Consider the following 22,480-nt stretch of genomic DNA (forward strand, 5'->3'; position numbering starts at 1 on the left):
TATACAGAAAATGATTAAGACATGATTCTCCATCATGTGGCCTGTAGTCCAGGAGAAAAGAACACATATAAATTACTATTAATAAGAGAGAATGTGTTAAATATAGAAGAGAGAGGGATCATTTCTCTGCCAGAACAACTGGGGAAAATACTGTCAAGATGGCAGGGGGGCATTTGTACTACAGGAATTCACAAAGCATTTACTCATTCATGAAATAAGTATTGTGGAGAACTTTGTGTTACTGGCTTTTGTTCATTTAAATTTCCAGTATTATGTGCTCAGTTTCAGCATGGACACTACTTTTTTAACCTCTTCCCTAGTTTTGTGAAACAAACACTAAAACAATCCCAAATGAATTCTCCTCTACTGGAATCTTCTAAGTGAAATATAGATTAAAATGAAATGCTTATTATTTACCTGGATCTCACAAGCAACCACAAGATTATGAATATAGTAGAAAGCTTCTTCAACAGTTTCTCCAACCGAAACCAGGCCATGATTCCTAAGAATAAGAACCTAAGGGAAGAATATATTATAAAAGGTAACTAGAAGGGAATGAAAAATGAAACTGAAAATTTCTGAAAGGACTTTGGAAGGATTAAAATATTAATATATTATTAATGATGCTATGAATTTGTCCAACCATTCTAGAACATGATTTGGAGTCATAACCAAGAAGTTATCCAATTGTGCATTCTCTTTGACCAGGCACACAACTACTAGGCAAATCCCCCAAAGAAGTCAGAGAGAGGGAAATGTAGCATATGTAAAAGAAAATATTTACAGCAAAACCTTTTGATGTAACAAAGAACTGAAAACAAATTGTACTATCATCAATTGAGGAGTGACTAGACAAATTATAGTATATGATTGTAATGAATGAATGAATTAAAAGGCATTTACTGCCTGCCATGATTTGGGTTATGGACTGGAGAGACATAAGCAAAGACAGGTTCTTCTCTCAAAGAATTTATTCTAATATGGAAAACAGGGCACATAGGCGAGTGGTGGCCAGGTAGGGGCACCTTGGTTCTGAAAGTTACAGGAGTGAGGTCCTAGGGGATAAATTTTGACACTTTCCACAATGTAGTTGGTCTGAACATGCTTTATACTTCTGGAATTGGAGGGGAGAGGAAGGTGGATGAATTTGGAGGAATGAATACAGAGAAAACTGAGAAGATTTGTATATACTGATACAGAGTGAAAAGATTCGAGATAATCATTGATATAATTACAATAATGAAAATGAAATTAACTTTGAAAAACAAAAACTGATCAGCAATGACCAATCAAGAATTCAGAATTATAAAGTCTATCTCTCAGCAGAGATGATGAACTAGAAGTACAGAATGAAAGAGAAACATTTAGAAAAGGTTAATATGAATTATTTGCTATAAGGGAGAATTTTTATTTTCTGTGGAAAGGAAATAATTTTGGAAGTGATAGAAAAGAAAAAGAAATGAACAAGTACAATTTTTTAAAAGACAGAAGCAGAAGAAATATTCAGAATAAAAATTAGCACCCTGCTTAAATTTAATATACACTTAAAAAAACAAAAGGTATGTAATTAAGATTCTTTTCTGTTTCTTTAACAATTTGTTGACATTTAAATTCATAATAAAAAAAGGAGTTTTAAAGGTAGAGTTAATTAGATAATTTTCCTTCATCCTCTATTACCCAGTATTTACTGACCTTACTTTTAGGTCCTAAATTTTTCTGAATCAAAATTTTTTCTTCATCATCCACCAAAATTCCATGATAGTCATGATAAGCCACTTCTCCAAGAGAAAGTGCTTCCGGTGAGATTGGCAAGAGACCGCACTTCATTGCAGAAACCTAAATAAATTGAAACAGTCAACTAATTATTAACATAAAACAAGGACTACATATAGTTTATTTCCCCCCCTAATGAATCCAAATCATGGTTTCATCAGTGTGTTACATTGGTATATGTTACAAACATTCCAAATCTTTAATATTTTATGTAATTCTTGTCTAAGACTCCCTAAGACAAGTTCTAAATAGATGATATAGGAATTTGGAGAACTTCTGGTTCTTTTAATATTTAAGAAGGGTATAACACTTGGATTATTTATTGCTCTTTTTGCTACAAATCATGTTCATATACTTTAATCCACAAAATCTGTCCCTTTGCCCCCTACCAATCCTTATCAAGAAGAAGGAAAAAATTCTTTTAAAAAAAAATCTCACCTTGTAATTTTCCTTTATTAAATAATTTTAAACTGTGAAACTGGAAATAACTGAGGCTTATTAAATATAATCAACTGGATGGTGCAGTAGATAGAGCACTGTCCCTGGGGTCAGGAGGACCTGAGTTCAAATCTGGATTCAGACATTTAATAATTATCTAGCTTGTGTGACCTTGGTCAAGTCACTTAACCCCAACTGCCTTACAAATAAACAAAAAAGAAAAAAATATAATCAACAATACAAGAGTTAAAACCAAATCCCATTATTACAATCAATCTCAGTTTTCAAACTCCTTGCTTTCCTATTCATGATATGATTGAAGCTCATAAAATTACCAAATGACAAAAATAACATATCCTCTCTCCAAATTTAAAAATTGTGCTATGGGTTTGCTTTAGAATACCGATATTTGATTTCATGGAGATACCCAGAGGTATCTTCCAGAACAAAACAATATTTATTCTATAGTAAGCTTCACATTCTTAAATAAGCTGCTGAGGAAATAATCTAATAGAACAGGCTCCAATTTAACTTTTTCTACAGTAATAAGCTTCAAAATTTGACAGGAAATTTCATTATAGGGCAAACCAGTCTCTTTTCTAGTGCTCATTTTAAAAAGTATGAGGGCATACTTTAAAAAGAATGAGGGCTGCACCACAGGGCAGGTTTGTGGTGAAGTGAATTCAGCACTGGTCTTGGAATCAGAAGGATCTGAATTCAAATTTGACCTCAGACCCTAGTTGTGTGACCTTAGGCAAGTCACTTAATCCTGATTGCTTCCAAAAGCAAAAAACAAAAAGTATGAGATATGCCACCTGTTCTATATTTTATACTCAAAATCTGCCTCCAATAATCTCTAAAAATCCAGGGGACTGTTAGGTAATCTTAAAAATGTGATATTCCTTTTCAGAAAAATTACATCAATCAGATAAAAATCAGTAAATCCATCTACATCGCTGAGCCAGAAATCACTCTGGTCATGAATAAGATGCAGAAAGATCAACAAAGATAAAGGAATCAAACAACAGATATATCATTAACTAAACATTCTAATAAAATAAATGAAAATAAGTATTTATGATCCTCCACAGTTGATCTCAGCCCACAAAGAAGACATTATTTCAGTGTAATAAACTTAGCAATAAAAAAATTCTAAAAATATTAATTTTCCATGTATATCATAATTGAAAATCGTATATACATCATAAAGATCTCATCAGTGAACTGAGGTCAGTCAGGCATTGCTTAATGGTTCTAGTTTCTTCTCAGTTCAGATAACCTTGAAGGATGGTTCTACATACAAAACGCACAATGTTCTCCCTCTTCTTTCCTTGTCTATTTCTTTATTCATCTAAATCAAGGGCCTTGACTCAGGCTTATAGGTGGTGTGAAGATCTAATTTGAAAACCAGAAGTCAGACATTAATATCAGATAAATTTTATACATGCTTTCTTTCCTCTTTTTAATGTATTCATAAAATGTGTATCAATAACTTGAGTGAATGAATAGATGAAATGAATATTAAATTTAGGGATAATACTAATATTGACCCCAGTAGATAGAATTATAAGCAATGGAATAAAAGGTACAAAGAGAAAAATTTAGAGCTGATTATAAGGAAAAATTTACTGAGCTATTCCAAAGTGAACTGGTCTTGCCCAAAGGGCAACAAAAATGTGCATACCCTTTGATCCAACAATACCACTACTGGGTGTATACCCTGAACAGATCATGAAAAAGGGTAAAAACATCACTTGTACAAAAATATTCATAGCAGCTCTGTTTGTGGTGGCAAAAAAATTGGAAATTAAGTAAATGTCCTTCAATTGGGGAATGGTTTAACATACTATGGACCCTTATTGTTTTATTAGAAACCAGGAGGGATGGGAATTCAGGGAAGCATGGAAGGATTTCCATGAACTGATGCTGAGCAAGATGATCAGAACCAGAAAAACATTATATACCCTAACAGTAATATGGAGGTGATGATCAACCTTGATGGACTTGCTCATTTCATCAGTGCAACAATCAGGGACAATTTTGGGCTATCTGTGATGGAGAATACCATCTATATCCAAAGAAAGAATTGTGGTGTTCAAACAAAGACTAAAGACGATTTACCTTTAATTTAGGGGAAAAAATTCGTTATCTTATTATGTAATTTTGCTATCTCTCATACTTTATTTTTCTTCCTTAAGGATATGAGTTCGCTCTCATAACATTCAACTTAGATCAATGTATACCATGGAAACAATGTAAAGACTGGCAAACTGCCTTCTATGGGGGGTGGGGGGAGGAAGCAAGATTAGGGGAAAGATTGTAAAACTCAAAATAAAATCTTTCTAAAAAAATTTAGGGATAACTTGAATTTATGAAGAGTAGCTATAGATACCTTTACAGATTAAAAAAATTGAACTAGATGATATAAAATTTAATAGGGATAAATGTAAAATTCTATAATTAGATTTTAGGCGTGGGAATGAGATTTCAAAATATTTATATATTATGCTAAAATTTTTACAAAGCACATAAACAAAAATAAGAACATTTGCAGAAAATTCTGCTAATAGGGCCAAGTTTATTCTTTGAAAAATTCTTGATACCACATTTAAGTAAATACACTTACCGCTGCCCCTGCTGGTGTATGTATGTGAACTATACACTTAATATCAGGTCGAGCAGCATAGATGGCAGAGTGCAATGTAAAACCAGCTTGATTCACTCCTAGATTGGTGCTTCCACGATCAACTACATCTCCTTGAAGGTTGATTTTAACCTTAAATTATACACACACAAAAACTTTAAATTTTAACCTTAAATTATACACACATAAAATATTTTAAAGATGTACCAAAATTTTAATTTTTCTATAATTACAACTTTTGATGTATTTGAAACTCTCCAAATTAGGTTCTCCCAATTTTTCTAGGAAAAGTTTAACATAATTATGAAGTTATTAACTACATATGATTTGCATATGTATATAACATGTATAAAAAAGAATTATCACTTACCAAACTGGATGCTGTCACTTCACTATAAAGAAGTCCAAAAGGTACAATGAGAAAGTGTTCTTGCTCAGAATTTACTCTTGCCTAGGAGAAAAAAAATATTAAAACCAATTCAAAAATTTCACTAAAAGCAATGTGCAATGCTTCTTTTATACAAAAGGCATATGATGAAAAAAAAGTCAATTCTTAGCTTATAGGGTATATAAATAATGTACATTTTAGTGACTTGTATGCAGCATATTTGAGATAAATTCTTCTAGATTTTTTCCAGTTCTTTCTAAATGAAGTCCAGGATGACAAAAGTAGAAGAAGTACATATTGTAACAAATCTGCTGCCAAAACTATGTATGTCCAAAGGAGAGCAGAAAAGAGAAATGCTGTTGGCTTCTCTCAGAGGAACTTGCAAAGAGGGGAGAGGAAAGAATGAGGATTTGAAATAAAATGCATGGATATGTAAGAGAAACAGAAATGGCAGGTAGAGCTGAAAGGGAAGTAAGAGAAGGCATCTAGGTGATGGAGATAAGTCTTTTCCTGCTGCTTTGTCTCATTCCTCTTGTCAAGGGTCGGTATAGCAGCTGATTAAGCAAACCATACTGTGTCTTCAGGAAATGCCATTCTAAGAGTCTTCTGTGCAGCTAAAAAGTAGCATATGCTGAACATGATTGACCTCAGGACCCTGTACAGGCAGATCTGGCTAAATGCCCAAATGACAGATTTAAACTGAGTGAGGCAATGGATCATACTCAGGTACAAATTGGACTAAATGGTCACTGAGGAACCAACTCTGAGGTTCTAAATTTTACCCAGGCCTATTTAAAACTTATTAAATTCTTGCCAATAAACTATAGTTATCTCTTCCATATCTTGGAGGGTGGGTGCAATCTAGAAAATCTGCTTGAAATGTTCTGACCCTTCATATCAGAGAAGATGTTTGTTGAGATTATTCAATATTATACATAGATTTAATGCATTTCTGAGTATCTAAACTTTTTCTGGATAGTCTATTGGCTTTCTCATGTTGTGTAGTTTCTGAAAATTCCCCCAAAATTCTTAAACTGACCCAAATATATGGAAACTTTAAATGAGGAAAGTTCTGAATGCTGAAGAGATAACTGCATTTGGTCATTCCATAAGTTGAGAAGTTCAATTGTATTTTCCCCCTCCTGCACCCTCTGGTGGCTACCAAAAGCAACATCAAGAGTTAAGACATTAAATTGCCCCAAGATGTCAGAATTCAGACAATCTTTGAGTTAGAAAAGATCTTAGTTGAGCCCTTGCCAGCCGATAAACATCCCCAATGCTTTCACTTGAGCTTTCACAAGATCACCAGGGATGGAGAAATCACAGCCTCTCAAGTCAATCCATTTTACTTTTGAGTCAGTTCTAATTATTTGGAAGCAATTATTGTCATTACTTTTGATAGGTTTAAGAGAATTTTAGAAATGAAAAAATGCAAAAAATAAACAATTACAAAATTCATTATAATTGTAACAAACTTACATATTCTATGAGAGGGGATTCTCCATTTTACTATATAATCAACCACATACATCTCATACAAAAATACTTAAAACCATGGTCTTCTGATCTCTACTTTCTTTTTTTTTGGTAGGGAGATGTTTTAATTTATTTTAATGTACTGAGAAATATTTTCACAGAGTTCCTAAACAAATTCATACAAATTACTTAGAGGCCTGATTGCAAACCAAAACCAGGTCCTTTGGGTGGCTCAGTCAAAGATGTAAGACCACCAGCTGGCTCACAAGAGAAACGTCCACTCCTTGGTCCAGGTTTTGGAACATTGCCAGCTTTTAGGTCATCAAGTTATCTCTTCAATATTCTTAGTGTCAAATCTTCATAGTAATTGTTATTTATTTGAACCATAGGTGCATTTACACAGACACCTAAACATTCTACTTCTATCAGTGTGAAAAGCTTGTCAGGTGTAGTTTCTCCAACCTTAATACCAAGTTTTTTCTGAATGGCCTCCAGTATGCTGTCAGAATCTCGAAGCATACAAGATGTAGTGGTACAGACTTGAATGTGATACTTTCCAATTGGCTTTCGATTATACGTTGTATAAAAAGTTGCTACTTCATAAACTTGCATGGAGGTACTTGCAAAACTTCAGCAACCTTGTTCATGGCAGAGATGGGCAACCATCCATTCTGTCTTTGGGCTAAGTCCAGTACTGGAAGCACAGATGCTGCTTTATGTCTCTCTGGGTAATTCTTTACAATTGCTTCTATCCTCTTGTAGTTTTCTGGTGTAAAATCAAATGGAGTATCTGGGTTATTTTCAGGAGTATCTCTGTGCACAAATAAGGCTCCTCCAGCTGTTTTGTGTAAGCATATCATCTGTCTCCCACAGTGGGTGATGAGCGGCCCCTGCCCCCAGTGACGAGGACAGGAACGTGGCAGAGTGGGTCGCTCGGAGTCCCAGGGCCTTGTCATCTCTACTTTCACAAAATCGTTTAGTTCTCCTTTATCTACTCAAATATTCATTATCCTATTTCAGGACTTTTATCATTTCTCTCTAGATTATTATTATTATAATAATTTACCAATTATTTTCCCTGTTTCCCATCTTTGCCTTTCTAAACAGCTGACAAAATAATTCAACCAAGACACAAGTCAGATCATGGCAATCCCCTGCTCAATAATTTTCAGTGTATTCCCTATTGCCCCTAGGACAAAACAGAAACTCCTTTCTCAGGTTGCCTTTAAAACCTCTATTATCTGTTTTCCATCTACTTTTCCAGATTCATTTCATGTTATGCTCTTGATACTTCCTAAATTCTAGGCTAGTTGGCCTAACTGGAAAGTCAAGAGCAATTATCTTCTTTATATCCCTGTGACTCTACAGAAGCTGTTCCCCATATCTCTTAGAATAGCTCAGGAACCGTCACTTATAGACGTTATTAACCTGACATTCACATATCCCTAGATTTTCAGGGTTTCCATGAACTTGAATAGGGGAAAAATATTTATTTTCACTAAACTTTGAGTTGTTTTGGAATCCTATTTTATGGATTTATAAACATCATTCTGAGAAGGGTCCAGAGGCTTCACTATCCTACCAAAGGAGTCTATGACAGAAATAGTAAAGTTCCCTTGCCCTAAAACATGCTTTCTTGATCAGTTCAGATTATTGCTCTTTTCCTCCTTATTTTGTATTTTTCTTATCTGTGTACATGAGGTAACCTTAAAGTAGAATATAAGTCCCCTGAGAGCAGAGTTTTGTTTTTTGTCTTTGTATTTCCCAATGCCTAAAATAATGAAGATAATAAACACTTAATAATGGTTGAACTGGGGCAAAGTCATGATGGTGGTGTGAAGGCAGCATTTCCTGGGAAATCCTCTCCCCTCAAACTTCAAAAACCAACAAATGATGAATCTAGTCAAAATTTAGAGGGGAAGAACCCACAGAAAGACTGAGTGATACATTTTCCCAGTCCAAGGTAACCTAGGAGTTCTGCGGGAAAGGTGCGTTTCACTGGGGGGTGGTGGTGGAAAAAAAGCTGTGGCCACAGAGCAGCCCAGCCCAGCCCAGCCCAGAGATCACCAGCAACAGCCTGAAAGGGCAGGGAGAGAACTCTGCTCCACCAGAATGAGTGTGGAGTGGGGAGCACTGGCTGGAATCTGCAGCGAGAATCTGGAGAAAGCAGCCAGTACCCCCAGAGCTGGTAAGAAGTCTGCAGAAATTTCTCTGCTCTCCCCAGGGGTAGGAATCTGCTGTTTGCCTACACTCAGATCCAGGTTGCAGTTTGGGCTTCCATACTAAGATAGCAGGATCCTCCTTATAGCTCCAGGGCACAGCGAAGTACGGGGTCATCTACATATCAAAGCACAGGCAAGAGCATAAGACCTTGGAGGAATAAAGGTCCCAAAGAGGTGTTCACCCCCCCCCCCAAAACCCCCCCAAAGCCTTGGAAGTGCTGTTTTGGGCTGAGGAAATGAGTAAACACAGAAAAAGAAGAATCTGACCATAGAGCATTACTTTAGTCCCATGGAAGATCAAAACACGTAATTCAGATGATGACAAAATCGAAGCTTCCATATCCAAAACCTCCAAGAGAAATAGAAAATGGGCTCAGACTATGAATGAACTCAAAAAAAGACTTTGAAAAGCAATTAGGAGAATGCCTTAAAAAAGCAGAATTGGCAAGCTGCAAAAGGAAATAAAAAAAAGCTCTCTGAAGAAAATAACTCCTTCAAATGCAAAATGGAACTAAAGGAAGCTGAGGACTTTGCAAGAAATCAGTAAGAAATAAAACTCTTCCAAAAAAGTCAAAAATTAGAAGAAAATGTGAAATATCTCATTGGAAAAACAACTGACTTCGAAAATAAATCCAGAACAAATAATTTAAAAATTATTGGGCTATCTGAAAGCCATGATCAGGAGAAGAGCCTAGACTCACTTTTCAAGAAATAATAGAGCAAAATTGCCCTGAGATCCTAGAAGCAAAGGGTAAAATAGAAATCGAGAGAATTCACTGGTCACCCCCCTGAAAGAGATTACAAAAGAAAGACTTCCAGGAATATTATAGCCACATTCTAAAACTCCTAAATCAAAGAGAAAATTCTAAAAGCTGCCAGAAACAAACAATTCAACTACCAAGGCTTCATAGTCTAGATTACCCAGGATCTGGCAGCATCTACATTAAGAGCTCGTAGGGATTGAAATATGTTATTTATTCCAGAAGGCAAAAGATCTTGGTTTACAACCGAGAATCAACTACCCATCCTCTTTTTTTTAATTAAAGATTTTATTTATTTTAAGTTTTACAATTTCCCCCCCAATCTTACTTCCCTCCCCCAACAGAAGGCAATTTGCCAGTCTTTACACTGTTTCCATGGTATACAATGATCCAAATTGAATGTGATGAGAAATCATATCTTTAAGGAAGAAACAAAGCATAAGACATAGCAAGATCAGATAATAAGATATCAGGTTTTTTTCCCCTAAATTAAAGGTAATAGTCCTTGATCTTTGTTCAAATTCCACAGTTTTCTCTGGATACAGATAGTATTCTCCATCACATACAACTCCAAATTGTCCCTCATTGTCACACCAATAGAATGAGCGAGTCCATCAAGGTTGATCATTGCCCCCATGTTGCTGTTAGGGTTTTTCTGGTTCTGCTCATCTCACTCAGCATCAGTTCACATAAATCCCTCCAAGCTTCCCTGAATTCCCATCCCTCCTGGTTTCCTATTAGAACAATAGTTGAACATTCTGTTTCAGGAGAAAAGATGGACTTTCAATGAAACAGGGGACTTTCAAACTTTCCTATTGAAACAACCAGAGCTGAACAGAAAGTTTGAACTCCAAGTATAGGACTCTGGTGAACCATAGAGGGAGTGGAAGAGAAGCACTATGAGGAACTTAATGATATTGAACTGTTTCTATTCCTGCATGGGAAGAAGATATTGATAACTCATATGAACTTTCTCATTTATAAGAGCTGTTAGAAGCATATATATAGATAGGACATAGGAAGGAGTGGAATATAATGGTTATAATATAGTAAAAAGATGGAATCAATGGGTGATAAAGGAAAGTACTGGGAAGAAGGAAAAAGAGATGAAGAAGCTAAGAAATTTCACATAAGAGTCAAGAAAAAGCTTTTTTAATGGAGTGGAAAGGGGGAAGGCAAAGGGGGACCGAGTGAGCCTTTATTCTCATCAGAAATGGCTCAGCGAGGATATAACATACACACTTAAGAAGAAAGGGACGGCCCTCTGCCTCTCTCCTCTGAATCCCACAGAGCCAGCCCCATCCAGAAATTCAACATCTCAATTTTGAAGATCATTGCAAGAGAGATCTTTGACTCTCATGGAAACCCCATCATTGAAGTTGATCGCTATACTTCAAAAGGTCTCTTCAGAGCTGCTGTGCCCAGTGGGGCTTCTACTGGCATCCATGAAGCCCTGGAGCTCCGAGACAATGATAAGACCCACTATATGGGGAAAGCGGTTGAGCACATCAATAAAACTATTGCCCTGACCCTGATTAGCAAGAAACTGAATGTTGTGGAGCAGGAGGAGATTGACAAATTGATGATAGAGATGGATGGTTCTGAGAATAAATCTAAATTTGGAGCAAATGCCATATTGGGAGTGTCTCTGGCTGTTTGTAAGGCTAGGGATGCTGAGAAAGGTGTCTCCTTGTTCTGCCATATTGCTGATCTTGCAGGCAATGAAGAAGTCATCCTGCCAGTTCCAGCCTTCAATGTAATCAATGGTGGTTCCCATGCTGGTAACAAGCTAGCAATGCAAGAGTTCATGATCCTTCCTGTTGGAGCATCAAACTTCAAGGAGGCCATGTGCGTTGGAGCTGAGGTCTACCACAACCTGAAGAATGTGATTAAGAAGAAATATGGACAGGATGCCACCAATATAGGAGATGAAGATGGCTTTGCTCCTAACATCCTGGACAATAAAGAAGCTCTGGAGCTGCTGAAGGAAGCGACTGGCAAGGCTGGCTATACTGACAAGGTTGTAATTGGAATGGCTGTTGCTGCCTCTGAATTCTTCTGGTCTGGGAAATATGACTTGGACTTCAAGTCTCCTGATGATCCCAGCAGATACATCTCACCTGCCGAGCTTGGGGACCTTTACAAGAGCTTCATCTAAGAGTATCCAGTGGTGTCTATTGAAGATCCCTTTGACCAGGATGATTGGGAAGCTTGGAAGAATTTTACTGAAACTGCAGGCATCCAGGTTGTAGGGGATGATCTCACAGTGACCAATCCCAAGCGCATTGAAAAGGCTGTGAATGAGAAAGCTGCAATTGCCTCCTGCTCAAAGTGAACCAGATTGGCTCTGTGACTGAATCTCTCCAGGCATGCAAGCTGGCCCAGTCCAATGGGTGGGGAGTAATGGTTTCACATCATTCTGGAGATACCTTCATTGCAGACCTGGTGGTGGGTCTCTGCACTGGGCAGATCAAGACTGGGGCTCCCTGCCGATCTGAGCATTTGGCCAAGTATAACCAAATTCTCAGAAGTGAGGAAGAATTGGGCAGTAAGGCTAAATTCGCTGGAAGGAACTTCAGAAACCCTTGGGCCAAGTAAGCTCCATGACCATGAAGCCTCAGAGCTAGTAGGCGACAGTCACCTCTGTAGAAGTCCTCCAAAGAATGGGCAGCACCAAGTAGTAGACCAGTTTTGTTTTGGGGATGGGAGCTCTGCTACTTAACTCCACCCCTCTCCCATTTTTCTGTGTTCTCACTGCTTCTTTCAAACTGCCTTATCAAAGATGGTACCTGATCATTAGGTCCTTTTTTGGAAGACCTCATCTTGTGACTGGGCTAGAATGATCTGTTCTCACCCCCACCCCCAGTGTTGATGTGCAGAGTCATATACTTGTGATGCAGCCCCCCAACAAGCCCACAGGACAGATCCTTTAGTGGCTTCTATGTGCAGAATAAAAGTATTCAGTAATCCACTGGGGAAAAAAAAAGAAGAAAGGGATGGGATAAGGGGGAATGAGAGGAAGGAAGGGAGGGATAGGTAATAGAAGAGAGGGAAGATCAAGGGAGAGGGTACTCAGATTCAACACACTTTTGGACAGGGCCAGGATGAAAGGAGAGAGAGAATAGAATAAATGAGAGTGGGGAGGAATAGAGTGGAGGTACAGCTAGTGATAGCAACTGTGAGAAAAATATTGAAGCAAGTTCTCTGGTGTACTTATGATAAAGAAAGCAATTCACCCCAGAGACAGAGCCATTGAAATCAGAACACAGACTGAAGTTAACAAATAAAAAAATAGTGGTTGAACTGAATTTCTGAATTTATACAAACAATTCTTTGATATAATTGAAAGTCTTTCTAAAGATCAAAATGAATTATATTAATTCCTCTTAATTTCCCAAAGTTGGAGTAGCAAATAAAATCAAAGAATTCCAGGCCCAGTTAACTTATAATGGAATTGAGATAATTTTTCTTAGAAAACCTATCTCTCCCAGACAGTCCTTAGTGACAGACAATTCACTACTTCCTAAAAAAGTCCTCTCATTGTTAGTTCTACTTGTTAGAAAGTTTACTCTTGTTCAGCACTAAAATCTACACCCTTGCAATGCCTATCATTATGAAATAGCAGAGAAATAAGTCTGTTGGAAGACACTAAGATTAAATTAATGAGCCTTAAATGGAAGACTTGAAAACTTATATCGAAATTTGTAAAAGATACATAATTCAAAGATTTGTTACACTGAATTGAATGACAAATAGTCAAATATTTGAGAATGTCAAATTTTCCCTTCTAATCTATTCTTCTCCAAATGAAACATACCCAACTATTTTAAATCATTAGTCTACCAAGATTTGTTCTTTAAGGTAACATGCATATTATAAATCTGTATCTTGTTCTACTTAGGTGTTTCTAAAATAAATAAGATGTATTCTTGGTATTTTTTAGAATACCAAAGTCACTATTACCTTTATACCTTCTATTTTTGGGCCATTTATGTTCTTTTTAAAACAAAACAAAATAAGGCAAAAGTCCTATTTTCTTTTCTCAATTAAAAATATTCTAAATCTGTATTCTCTGAGTACTTTGTTGGTCAATTAGACATTAATTCTTAAAAATGAAATGACTGGTTTCTTCAATAAAATAAAACTTCCTCTTCAAATTCTCATTGGGACCTCTATTTTATTGCTATCACATTTTACCTTTGTATGTATCCTACACCTCATGATCTCATTAAATTGAGATCCTTAAGGATAGAGATCTGTACTGTTTCTCAACTTTATATCCTTCTGTCTAGCAGAGAAAAAGAAATTATATCTTTAAGGAAAGGACATTTATCTAACAAAGTCAGCAATAGAGATGAAAGACAGAAGCCAAGTTAAATTCCTAAGTGTAACTTCCTTCTTAGACAAAATAGTCTTTAAGTCCCACATTTCTTTTTTTAAATTAATATTTTTATTTATTTGTTTTTCTAACAACATGCAACAGTGGTATTCAAACTTTCCCCCCCTCCCTCCCCTACCTACTCCTCAATCTAATATAGGCTCTGCATGTGTAATTATGCTCAACACAGATCCATATTAATCATGTTGTGAAAGAAGAATCAGATCCAAATGAAGAAAAAAAGTTAGAGGAAAAAATAATACATAAAACAACTTTTAAAAACTGAAGACAGTAAGCTGTGGTCTACAATTAAAACTCCACAGTTACATCTCTGGATATGAATGGTATTTACTATCACAAGTCTTTTAGAATTGTCTTTGATTATTGTATTGTTGAAATGAACAAGACCATCATAGCTGATGATCATCCTATATTGTTGTTAATGTAAATGTTTTTCTGGTTTTTCTCATTTTACTCAGTATCAGTTCATTCAAGTCTTTCCAGAGTTTTCTGAATGATTTTCATGATTTTCTTTTTGAACAATAGTGTTCCATCACATACACCACAATTTGTTAAGTCACTCTCCCCAGTTGTTGGGTATTCCCTCAATTTCCAATTCTTTGCCACCACAACAAGAGCTGCTATGAATATTTTTGTACATGTGGATTTTTTACCCTTTTATTGTGATTTGAAACACAGACCTAGTATTAGTGTTAGATCACAGTAATATACAGTTTTATCACCCTTTGGGCATAATTCCAAATTGCTCTCCAGAAAGGTTGGATCTGGGTGCAGCTAGTAGGTGCAGTGGATAGAGCACTGGCCCTGGACTCAGGAGTACCTGAATTCAAATCTGGCCTCAGACACTTAATAATTACCTATCTGTGTGGCCTTGGGCAAGTGACTTAACCCCCATTGCCTTGCCAAAAAAAAAAAAAGCAACCAAAAACCTAAAAGAAAATAAGTAAATACAGAAAGGTTGGATCTGATAACAGCTTTACCAACAATGTATTAGTGTACCAGTTTTTCCACATCCCCTCCTCCATTGATCATTTTCCTTTTTAGTCATATTAGCAAATCTGGTTAAGTGTGAGGTAGGACCTCAGTGTTGTTTTAATTTGCATTTCCCTAATTACTAATGATTTAGAGTAATTTTTCATATGACTAGATAACTTTAATTTCTCTATCTGATAAAGCCTCATTTCTAAAATATATAGAGAATATTGCATCAAATTTATAAGATTATCATTCATTCCCCAATTACCCCATTCCCCAAGGGATATGAACAGGCAGTTTTCAAATGAAAAAATTAAAGCTATACATAATCATATAAAAAATGCTCCAAATCATTACTGATTACAGAAAAGCAAATTAAAACAACTATGAGGTTCTACCTCACACCTATCAGATTGGCTAAGATGCCAAAAAAAAGAAAATGATCAATGCTGGAGAGGTTTTGGGAGGATTGGGACACAGTTGGTGGAGTCGTGAACTAATTCAACCTTTCTGGAGCACAATATGGAACTATGTTAAAATAGCAATAAAACTGATCATACCATTTGCCTCAGTAATACCAATACTAGGCCTATATCCAGAAGAAATCATAAAAAATAGGGAAAGTCCCACATGTTCCAAAATATTCATAGTAGCTCTTTTTGTAGTGGCAAAATTGAGGAGATATTCATCAATTAGGGAATGACTGAACAAGCTGGTATATAAATGTCATTGTTCTATGGGAAACCATGAATAGTCGGACTCTAGATTAGTATAGGATGAATTACAGGATCTGATGCTGAGTGAAGGGATCAGAACCAAGAGATCATTGTACACATTAACAACATTATGAGTTGATCAACATTGATAGATGCAGCAACTCTTGGCAGTTTGGAGAGCTAGGATAATCTTAGAAGACCTGCTATGGACAATGCTATCCACATCTAGAGGAAGAAAACCAAAATAAAAAACCCTACAGAATCTGAATGAAAGCTACTCACTTTTTAAAAATTTCTCATATTTTTTCTTTCTTATCCCTTAATCCTAATTCCTCATAAGAAAATGACTAATCTGTAAACATGTTAAACACAAATGTGTATGTACAATATTTACCAGGCTGTTCGCCACTGGGGGAGAAGGGTGGAAGGAAATTATGTCACTTAAAAATATGCATATAACATGTGGATACATATTGGAAAACCTTCATAAAATATCAATTGGAGAAAAAAAAATTTCTTCACCTGAGAATTGCCTTTCCATATCCTTTTTAAGTCCCACATTTCTATGGATTTGTGATCTCAAAGACTTGGGTATTTTCAATTCAATAATGTATACCACAATCTGTCCATGCCTGCTCATCCAAAGTTAACTGCAATATCTTCCCCCCTTAATTTCAACACAGAGAAGTCCAATCCAACATGGCAAATGCTGGGGATATTTATTATCTTCTCTTAATCTTTCAAAGATACCACACTGTGCATGTAGAATGTCAAGTTAGGTAATCCCCTGCTCTTACTATGTGACTAGTCCATCTCTATTTCCTAATTCAATTGATTCCAAATATCTTCTGTATTTACTTCCTACTGCTTCAAGCTAATGCCACAGTAATGTCCTCATTAAAATAGTCACTAAATGTAAAGGCACATTTTTGTCCAAATCCTTTCCCAAATTTAATAGAATACATAAGAAAACCCAAGAAAAGGATCATAAGTAAAATAGATTAAAAATTAATAGAAGGTTCCCTGTTGCCGATAAGATTTTTGTTGATTCATTGGCAACAACTTAGCAGAGTGACCTGCATGATTTGATATCCCATGGTCATCTAATAAAAGGATTAATTGTGATAGTTTCATAAGTCCCTATAGAGACAGCGCTTTGAACTTTGATATTATGGTATAGAATGATACCTAAATACCTTAGGAAAAAAAAGGAAATTAGGATTTAGCTGCAAGGTATACAGAAGTCACCATAAAATTTAAAGTTAGCTTATTTCCCCTCTAATAGAACAAAATAAGTATCAGTGAGTCTATGTCTGGGAATTTGAATCAGACATTAATTTTGATAGCCTAGTCTTTTCCCCTAGATGTTATGGATGATAAGGGCTAGAACTAACTATATTGCTTTTAAATCAAATAGTTCTTCAATTTTCCAAAGAAAAGTGATTAAGTTTGTTTGTACATAGCTGTATGCATGTTGTCTCATTAGAATCTGAGTTCCTTGAAGGGAGGAGTTTTTTTTTTTTTGGAGTTGGGTTTTTTTTAAGAAGTATTATATCTTTTCCAAATACATGTACAGATAATTTTCAACATTTATTTTTTTATAAGGTTTTGAGTTTCAAAGTTTTCTCCCTTCTTCCCTTCCCTCCCTCCTACCCAAGACACAGACAACAGGGATTGTCTATTATCAGGGCTTGGCACAGTGCCTAACATAGTAAGGACTTCATAAATATTTACTCAGTGATGGAGCTAAAGAAGCAGATACCCAGACATAGCAAATTTCTATCTGTTCAAGTAGGGCCAGGGGATGTTTTCCAGGGACTCTGAACTTTACAAAGAGACTGAAATAAGTCTCTTCGCAGTCTGAAATTATATGATTGGATACTAATAATGACAACTTTAAAAGGTAATACTGATAAATGACTGTGAGTTTGATGGTATAAGTTTTATGTTCTATCAGTAGTGTCTGACTCAAATAAAAACAGGATTGTATATCGACTTAGAAAATCACAAATGAACATTATGTTGGAATGGATTTTCTATTTATTTTGTTAAATGTTACCTCATTTTATTTTAACCTGGTTCAAGCCCACTTAGGAATTGGTCTGAAAGACCCATGTTGGAGGGGAAGAAACTCAGAAAGGTGAATGACGTCCCTATGGTTGGACATTAAGCATCAGGAGCCAGACCTGACTCTGTGTTTGGTGCTATTTTCACTTGGCTGGGCTACCTCTTAATTTTCTTCAACGGTGTTTCCACAGAGGATACTTCTATTGGTTAGGAAGAAAGTTCAGTACGTGACCAAAAAAATAAAATAAAATAATTTGGGAAGGGGCAGCTAGGTGGCGCAGTGGATAAAGCACGGGCCCTGGAGTCAGGAGTACCTGGGTTCAAATCCGGTCTCATACACTTAATAATTACGTAGCTGTGTGGCCTTGGGCAAGCCACTTAACCCCATTTGCCTTGCAAAAACCTAAAATAAATAAATAAAATAAAATAAAATAAAAGAACCAGCTGTGCAGACTTTGGCAGAGGCAACACCACCAAGTGCCAGAAGCCACGCTGCTGAGTAGCGGCTGTGCCCAGACACAAGCTGGCACCACTGCTTTTGGAGAACTAACATTGTCAGAGTTTGGCACAAAGACAAGCTCAGGTTTAAATGGTCTAAGGCTAAAGAGAGTGGGTACTCCTCAACTAAAAGGAATTTCTATCAGTCACTAATGGTGATATTCTTTTGCTCACACTTCTTTCACTCTCCAACAGTAGATAGTTATCCCTTATGACCTGACACCTAACTTTGTTTTCTGCTTTTTTCTAATGTACTTATCACATATTTTAAAAACAAACAAACAACAAAAACTTTAAAATGAACAAAGATTTGGGACAGGCTATATATTAGTTATTTGTGCATGTAGATTATCCCAAAAGAGCATAAATTCTAAGAGGGCAATATCTCTACCTTATTTGAATTTTATGTTTCCCTTAGAGCCTAACACACATCAAGAAGTTAATACATGTTTGTTTAATCAGAAGCAGAATAAATACCTCTAGAAAATTATAAAATATATTCTCTCCTTAAAGGAGATTTGTAGTTAATTTTTCTTTTATTTCTTACCTCTTTTTTTCAAAGACCAAAAAAATTATTTCTTAATACCTAATGCCAGTCTATGGAGTCTTTTCTGTTCTGGCTCATTTTTACTTTATGTTGAGTACTAATAATGAGAGGTATAGAGGATGAAGTGCTGACCTTGGAATAAGGAAAATCTGGTTTGGAATAAGGAAAACCTGGTTTTGAATCTGTCTTTGATACTTACCTGTTATATGCCTGAAGATAAGTCACAAAGCTTCTTAGAAACCTCAGGCAACTTCTAGGACTCTAAGTTACAGAGGCATAACCAGTACATTGTCAGAAGAAATTTTCCTGTTTACAGGTTTTTAATATTCAATCAAAAAAGACTGCATATGGTAAGATTAAGAATTCAGTTGTGCTTTGGTTTTTGCCTAGTTCTGAGCCAAACCCAATTAAAGAGGAAATTTTAGAGACATAAAATGTTTGCCCTTTTAAATGCTATATATGGTAAGGAGGACTATTGGTATGTAACATCTGAAAATTCAGAAAAAGTACATTCTAGCCATCAAAATAATAAGATTTTACACACACACACACACACACACACACACACACACACACACACACATACATTTAGGTTTTTGCAAGGCAATGGGGTTTAGTGGCTTACCCAAGGCCACACAGCTAGGTAATTTATTAAGTGTCTGAGACCGGATTTGAACCCAGGTACTCCTGACTCCAAGGCCGGTGCTTTATCCACTAAGCCACCCAGCCACCCCCAGAAGATTATATTTCTTGCTATAGTTGCAACATTTTCACAAGACCTTTCTTTGGAGGACCAATTAGCATTAAAGTCTATATATACATACTAAGTACTTTTTCAAGAACAATTGACTTCAGATGACAATAATCATTTGTGTTGTCACAATGAAGAGAGCTGACATAAGTGGTAGAATAAATGACCCCACTGTCATATCTACAAGGCAGAGCTGGGGAGATGGGTATCTTTCTCTAACATTATAGTGACTGAAGGATTCCAATTGAATAGAATAGACTTAATGAATAAAGAGCTTTACATTCTAAAAAAAGTAATGGGTTTTTAAGCAAAAATAATTTAAGCAATTATCTGTACAACAATGGATATTCATTATCTTAAAAATATGGTAAATTTAAATTTTGAAAAGTTGTATTTCATCATGATTACTTTGAAGCAGTGTCTTTTAAGATCCAATTCAAACCAAATGAACTAAAGTACTATTTGTTCTATTCTACACAACCAAAAGGGAAAGTAGGTAGTGCAATGGATAAAGTCCCTGACCTGCAGTCAGGAAGACTCATCTAACTGAGTTCAATCTGGCTTGAGACTCTAGTTTTGTGACCCTGAGTAAGTGACTTCACTTGGTTTGCCTTAATTTCCACATCTGAAAAAAGAATTGAAGAAGGAAATGGCAAATCACTCACTGTATTTTTGTTGAGAAAATTTCAAATGAGGGTTACAAAATGTCAGACATAACTTAATAACATCATGTCCAGAAAGATAGATCTTTTTACCACTTACTATAAGTGGTATTTAATTTTCTTCAACATAGTAAGGTGGAGCCGAAGATAGAAGAAATACCATATTTTGTATGAAAATCATTTAGTAACTACATCATTTAATACTTACTGTTATATGGTTGTAAATAAGTTGAGACCACCCAAAAAGATCTGCTAATCTGTAAAAAGCAGCCAATTTACATCGTAATAATTTCTCTCCTTTATCATATGCAATTGAATCAGATCCCCTAAGATCATTCACTGGTGTCACCATGCCAAGACCTGAAATAACAAGAAACAAAAACAAAAGATGAAATATTTTTTCTCAAATTCAAATAAATTCACTTTTCACTTTACAAAGCAGAGTAAATAGTTATGTCAAATGATCACAGCAACCTTGAAGTTATATGATATCATAAATTACTATCTGAGTTTTACAGATGAGAAAATTAGGGTTTATAAAGACCAAAAAACCCCTTAAAGAGCTTACTTTGGAGGACTTTGAAGTTGTGGAGCTATGGAGTGGTGGAAGAAGAAAACAAAATATAAATGATTATATGGGGGATTCAGAAACAACTCCTTTTGAATTACAGAATTACAGATATAGAGCTGGACAATAACTCAAGTCATCCAGTTCAACTCTCTCATTTTACAGAGGGAAAACCTGAGATGAGTTTTGAAGGAAGCTAGTATTGTAAGAAGTAGAACTGAGAAGAAGATGCATTCCAGTCATATTAAGACTTATTGTTTGTTGTTGGTCTTTGCAGTCATGTCCAACTTTCATGACCTATTTGATGTTTTCTTGACAAAGATACTGGAGTGATTTAACATTTCCTTTTCCAGTTTATTTTACAGATGGGGAATGAAGGCAAACAGGGTTAAGTGACTTGTCCCACAAATAGTAAGTATCTGAATCTGGATTTGAACTCAAGCTTCCTTACACCAGGTCCTGTACTCTATCCACTGAATGCCAGTTATGATTAGAAGGCACACTGCATGAAAAAAAAAATGAAAATAAGATTGGAAAATTGGAACAGAGACAGAATATATGAAAGGTTTTAAATGACACCCTGCAGTGGTTGCATTTTACCATTAAAAAAATAGGAGGTCCCTGTAGTTTCAGAAATATCATTTTGTGGTTACCAAGTCTAACACTTCTTGTTCAGAGGATGGGTGAAGAGAGAAAGGAATAGAAGATGGAGCTCATTAGAAGACTAATGCCTACTGCAATAGACCAGTAAGGAATGTTAAGTATCTTCAATAGGATGATGAACAGAGAAGGGTGTAAGAGATATTGGGAAGGTAGAATCAACAGAAGTTAGGCAACTTACTGGACATAGAGTTTAAGAGTATGAAAAAAAAAACCCCCAAAGAAAATGTTCCAATTAAGCAGACCTCCTCAAAGTAGATAAATGGCAACGTAGGGATTTGAACACAGGTCTGATGATCAAATCCAGTGTTCTTTCTATATTACTATACTGGTTCTTATTAAACAGAATTACAACTATTATCCTGGGGCTAATATAAAGATTAGGTAATAAGTTAGAAGCAAACAACTTCATTTCTTCTTTCCCCTTCATAATGATAATATGCTTGCTTGGAATCACAAAGACCTGAGTTCAAAGAAAACCTCTCTGACACTAGCTGTAATAATAATAATAATAATAATAATAATAATAATAATAATAATAATAATAATAATGATAATAACAACAACAACAACAACAACAACAACAGACAAGTAGTGGATAAAGCACCGGCCCTGGAGTCAGGAGTACCTGGGTTCAAATGCAGTCTCAGATGCTTAAAGATTACCTAGCTGTGAGGCCTTGGGCAAGCCACTTAACCCCATTTGCCTTGCAAAAACCTAAAAGCAAAAAACAAAAACAAAACTATAAAATATAGCAGAGTTGTCATCTGCATAGGGGTGGGAATAAATACTTTTGTATTATTAATTAAGTAACAAAAGGAATAGAACAGGACTTTGTCTTTCCTAGTATGGAAATACAGAGTACCTGCTGTAAAATGCAACATATTAAGAGAGTTACATAGGGAACTGTGATTTGTTCAGAGACATTATTCATT

At 35.8% G+C, this 22,480-nt stretch overlaps 1 protein-coding gene and 1 pseudogene across 16 annotated transcripts in view; both read right to left on the minus strand.

Moving 5' to 3' along the window:
* The window catches only part of ADD1 (adducin 1), a 150,170-nt gene that overhangs the window by 27,801 nt on the left and 99,889 nt on the right, over nucleotides 1–22,480 (minus strand). For all 16 annotated transcript variants that reach the window (XM_074229882.1, XM_074229880.1, XM_074229881.1 and 13 more), the window contains 5 exons: nucleotides 20,526–20,677; nucleotides 5,226–5,306; nucleotides 4,838–4,987; nucleotides 1,693–1,836; nucleotides 418–516 (listed from right to left, as the gene is read on the minus strand). In XM_074229882.1, the coding sequence (XP_074085983.1) occupies nucleotides 418–516; nucleotides 1,693–1,836; nucleotides 4,838–4,987; nucleotides 5,226–5,306; nucleotides 20,526–20,677 (626 nt within the window). The remainder of the gene's footprint in view (nucleotides 1–417; nucleotides 517–1,692; nucleotides 1,837–4,837; nucleotides 4,988–5,225; nucleotides 5,307–20,525; nucleotides 20,678–22,480) is intronic.
* Nucleotides 5,313–14,185, minus strand: LOC141518150 (NADH dehydrogenase [ubiquinone] flavoprotein 2, mitochondrial pseudogene; annotated as a pseudogene).

This window comes from Macrotis lagotis, chromosome 3, assembly GCF_037893015.1.
Source record: "Macrotis lagotis isolate mMagLag1 chromosome 3, bilby.v1.9.chrom.fasta, whole genome shotgun sequence".
NCBI classification, from domain to species: domain Eukaryota; kingdom Metazoa; phylum Chordata; class Mammalia; order Peramelemorphia; family Peramelidae; genus Macrotis; species Macrotis lagotis.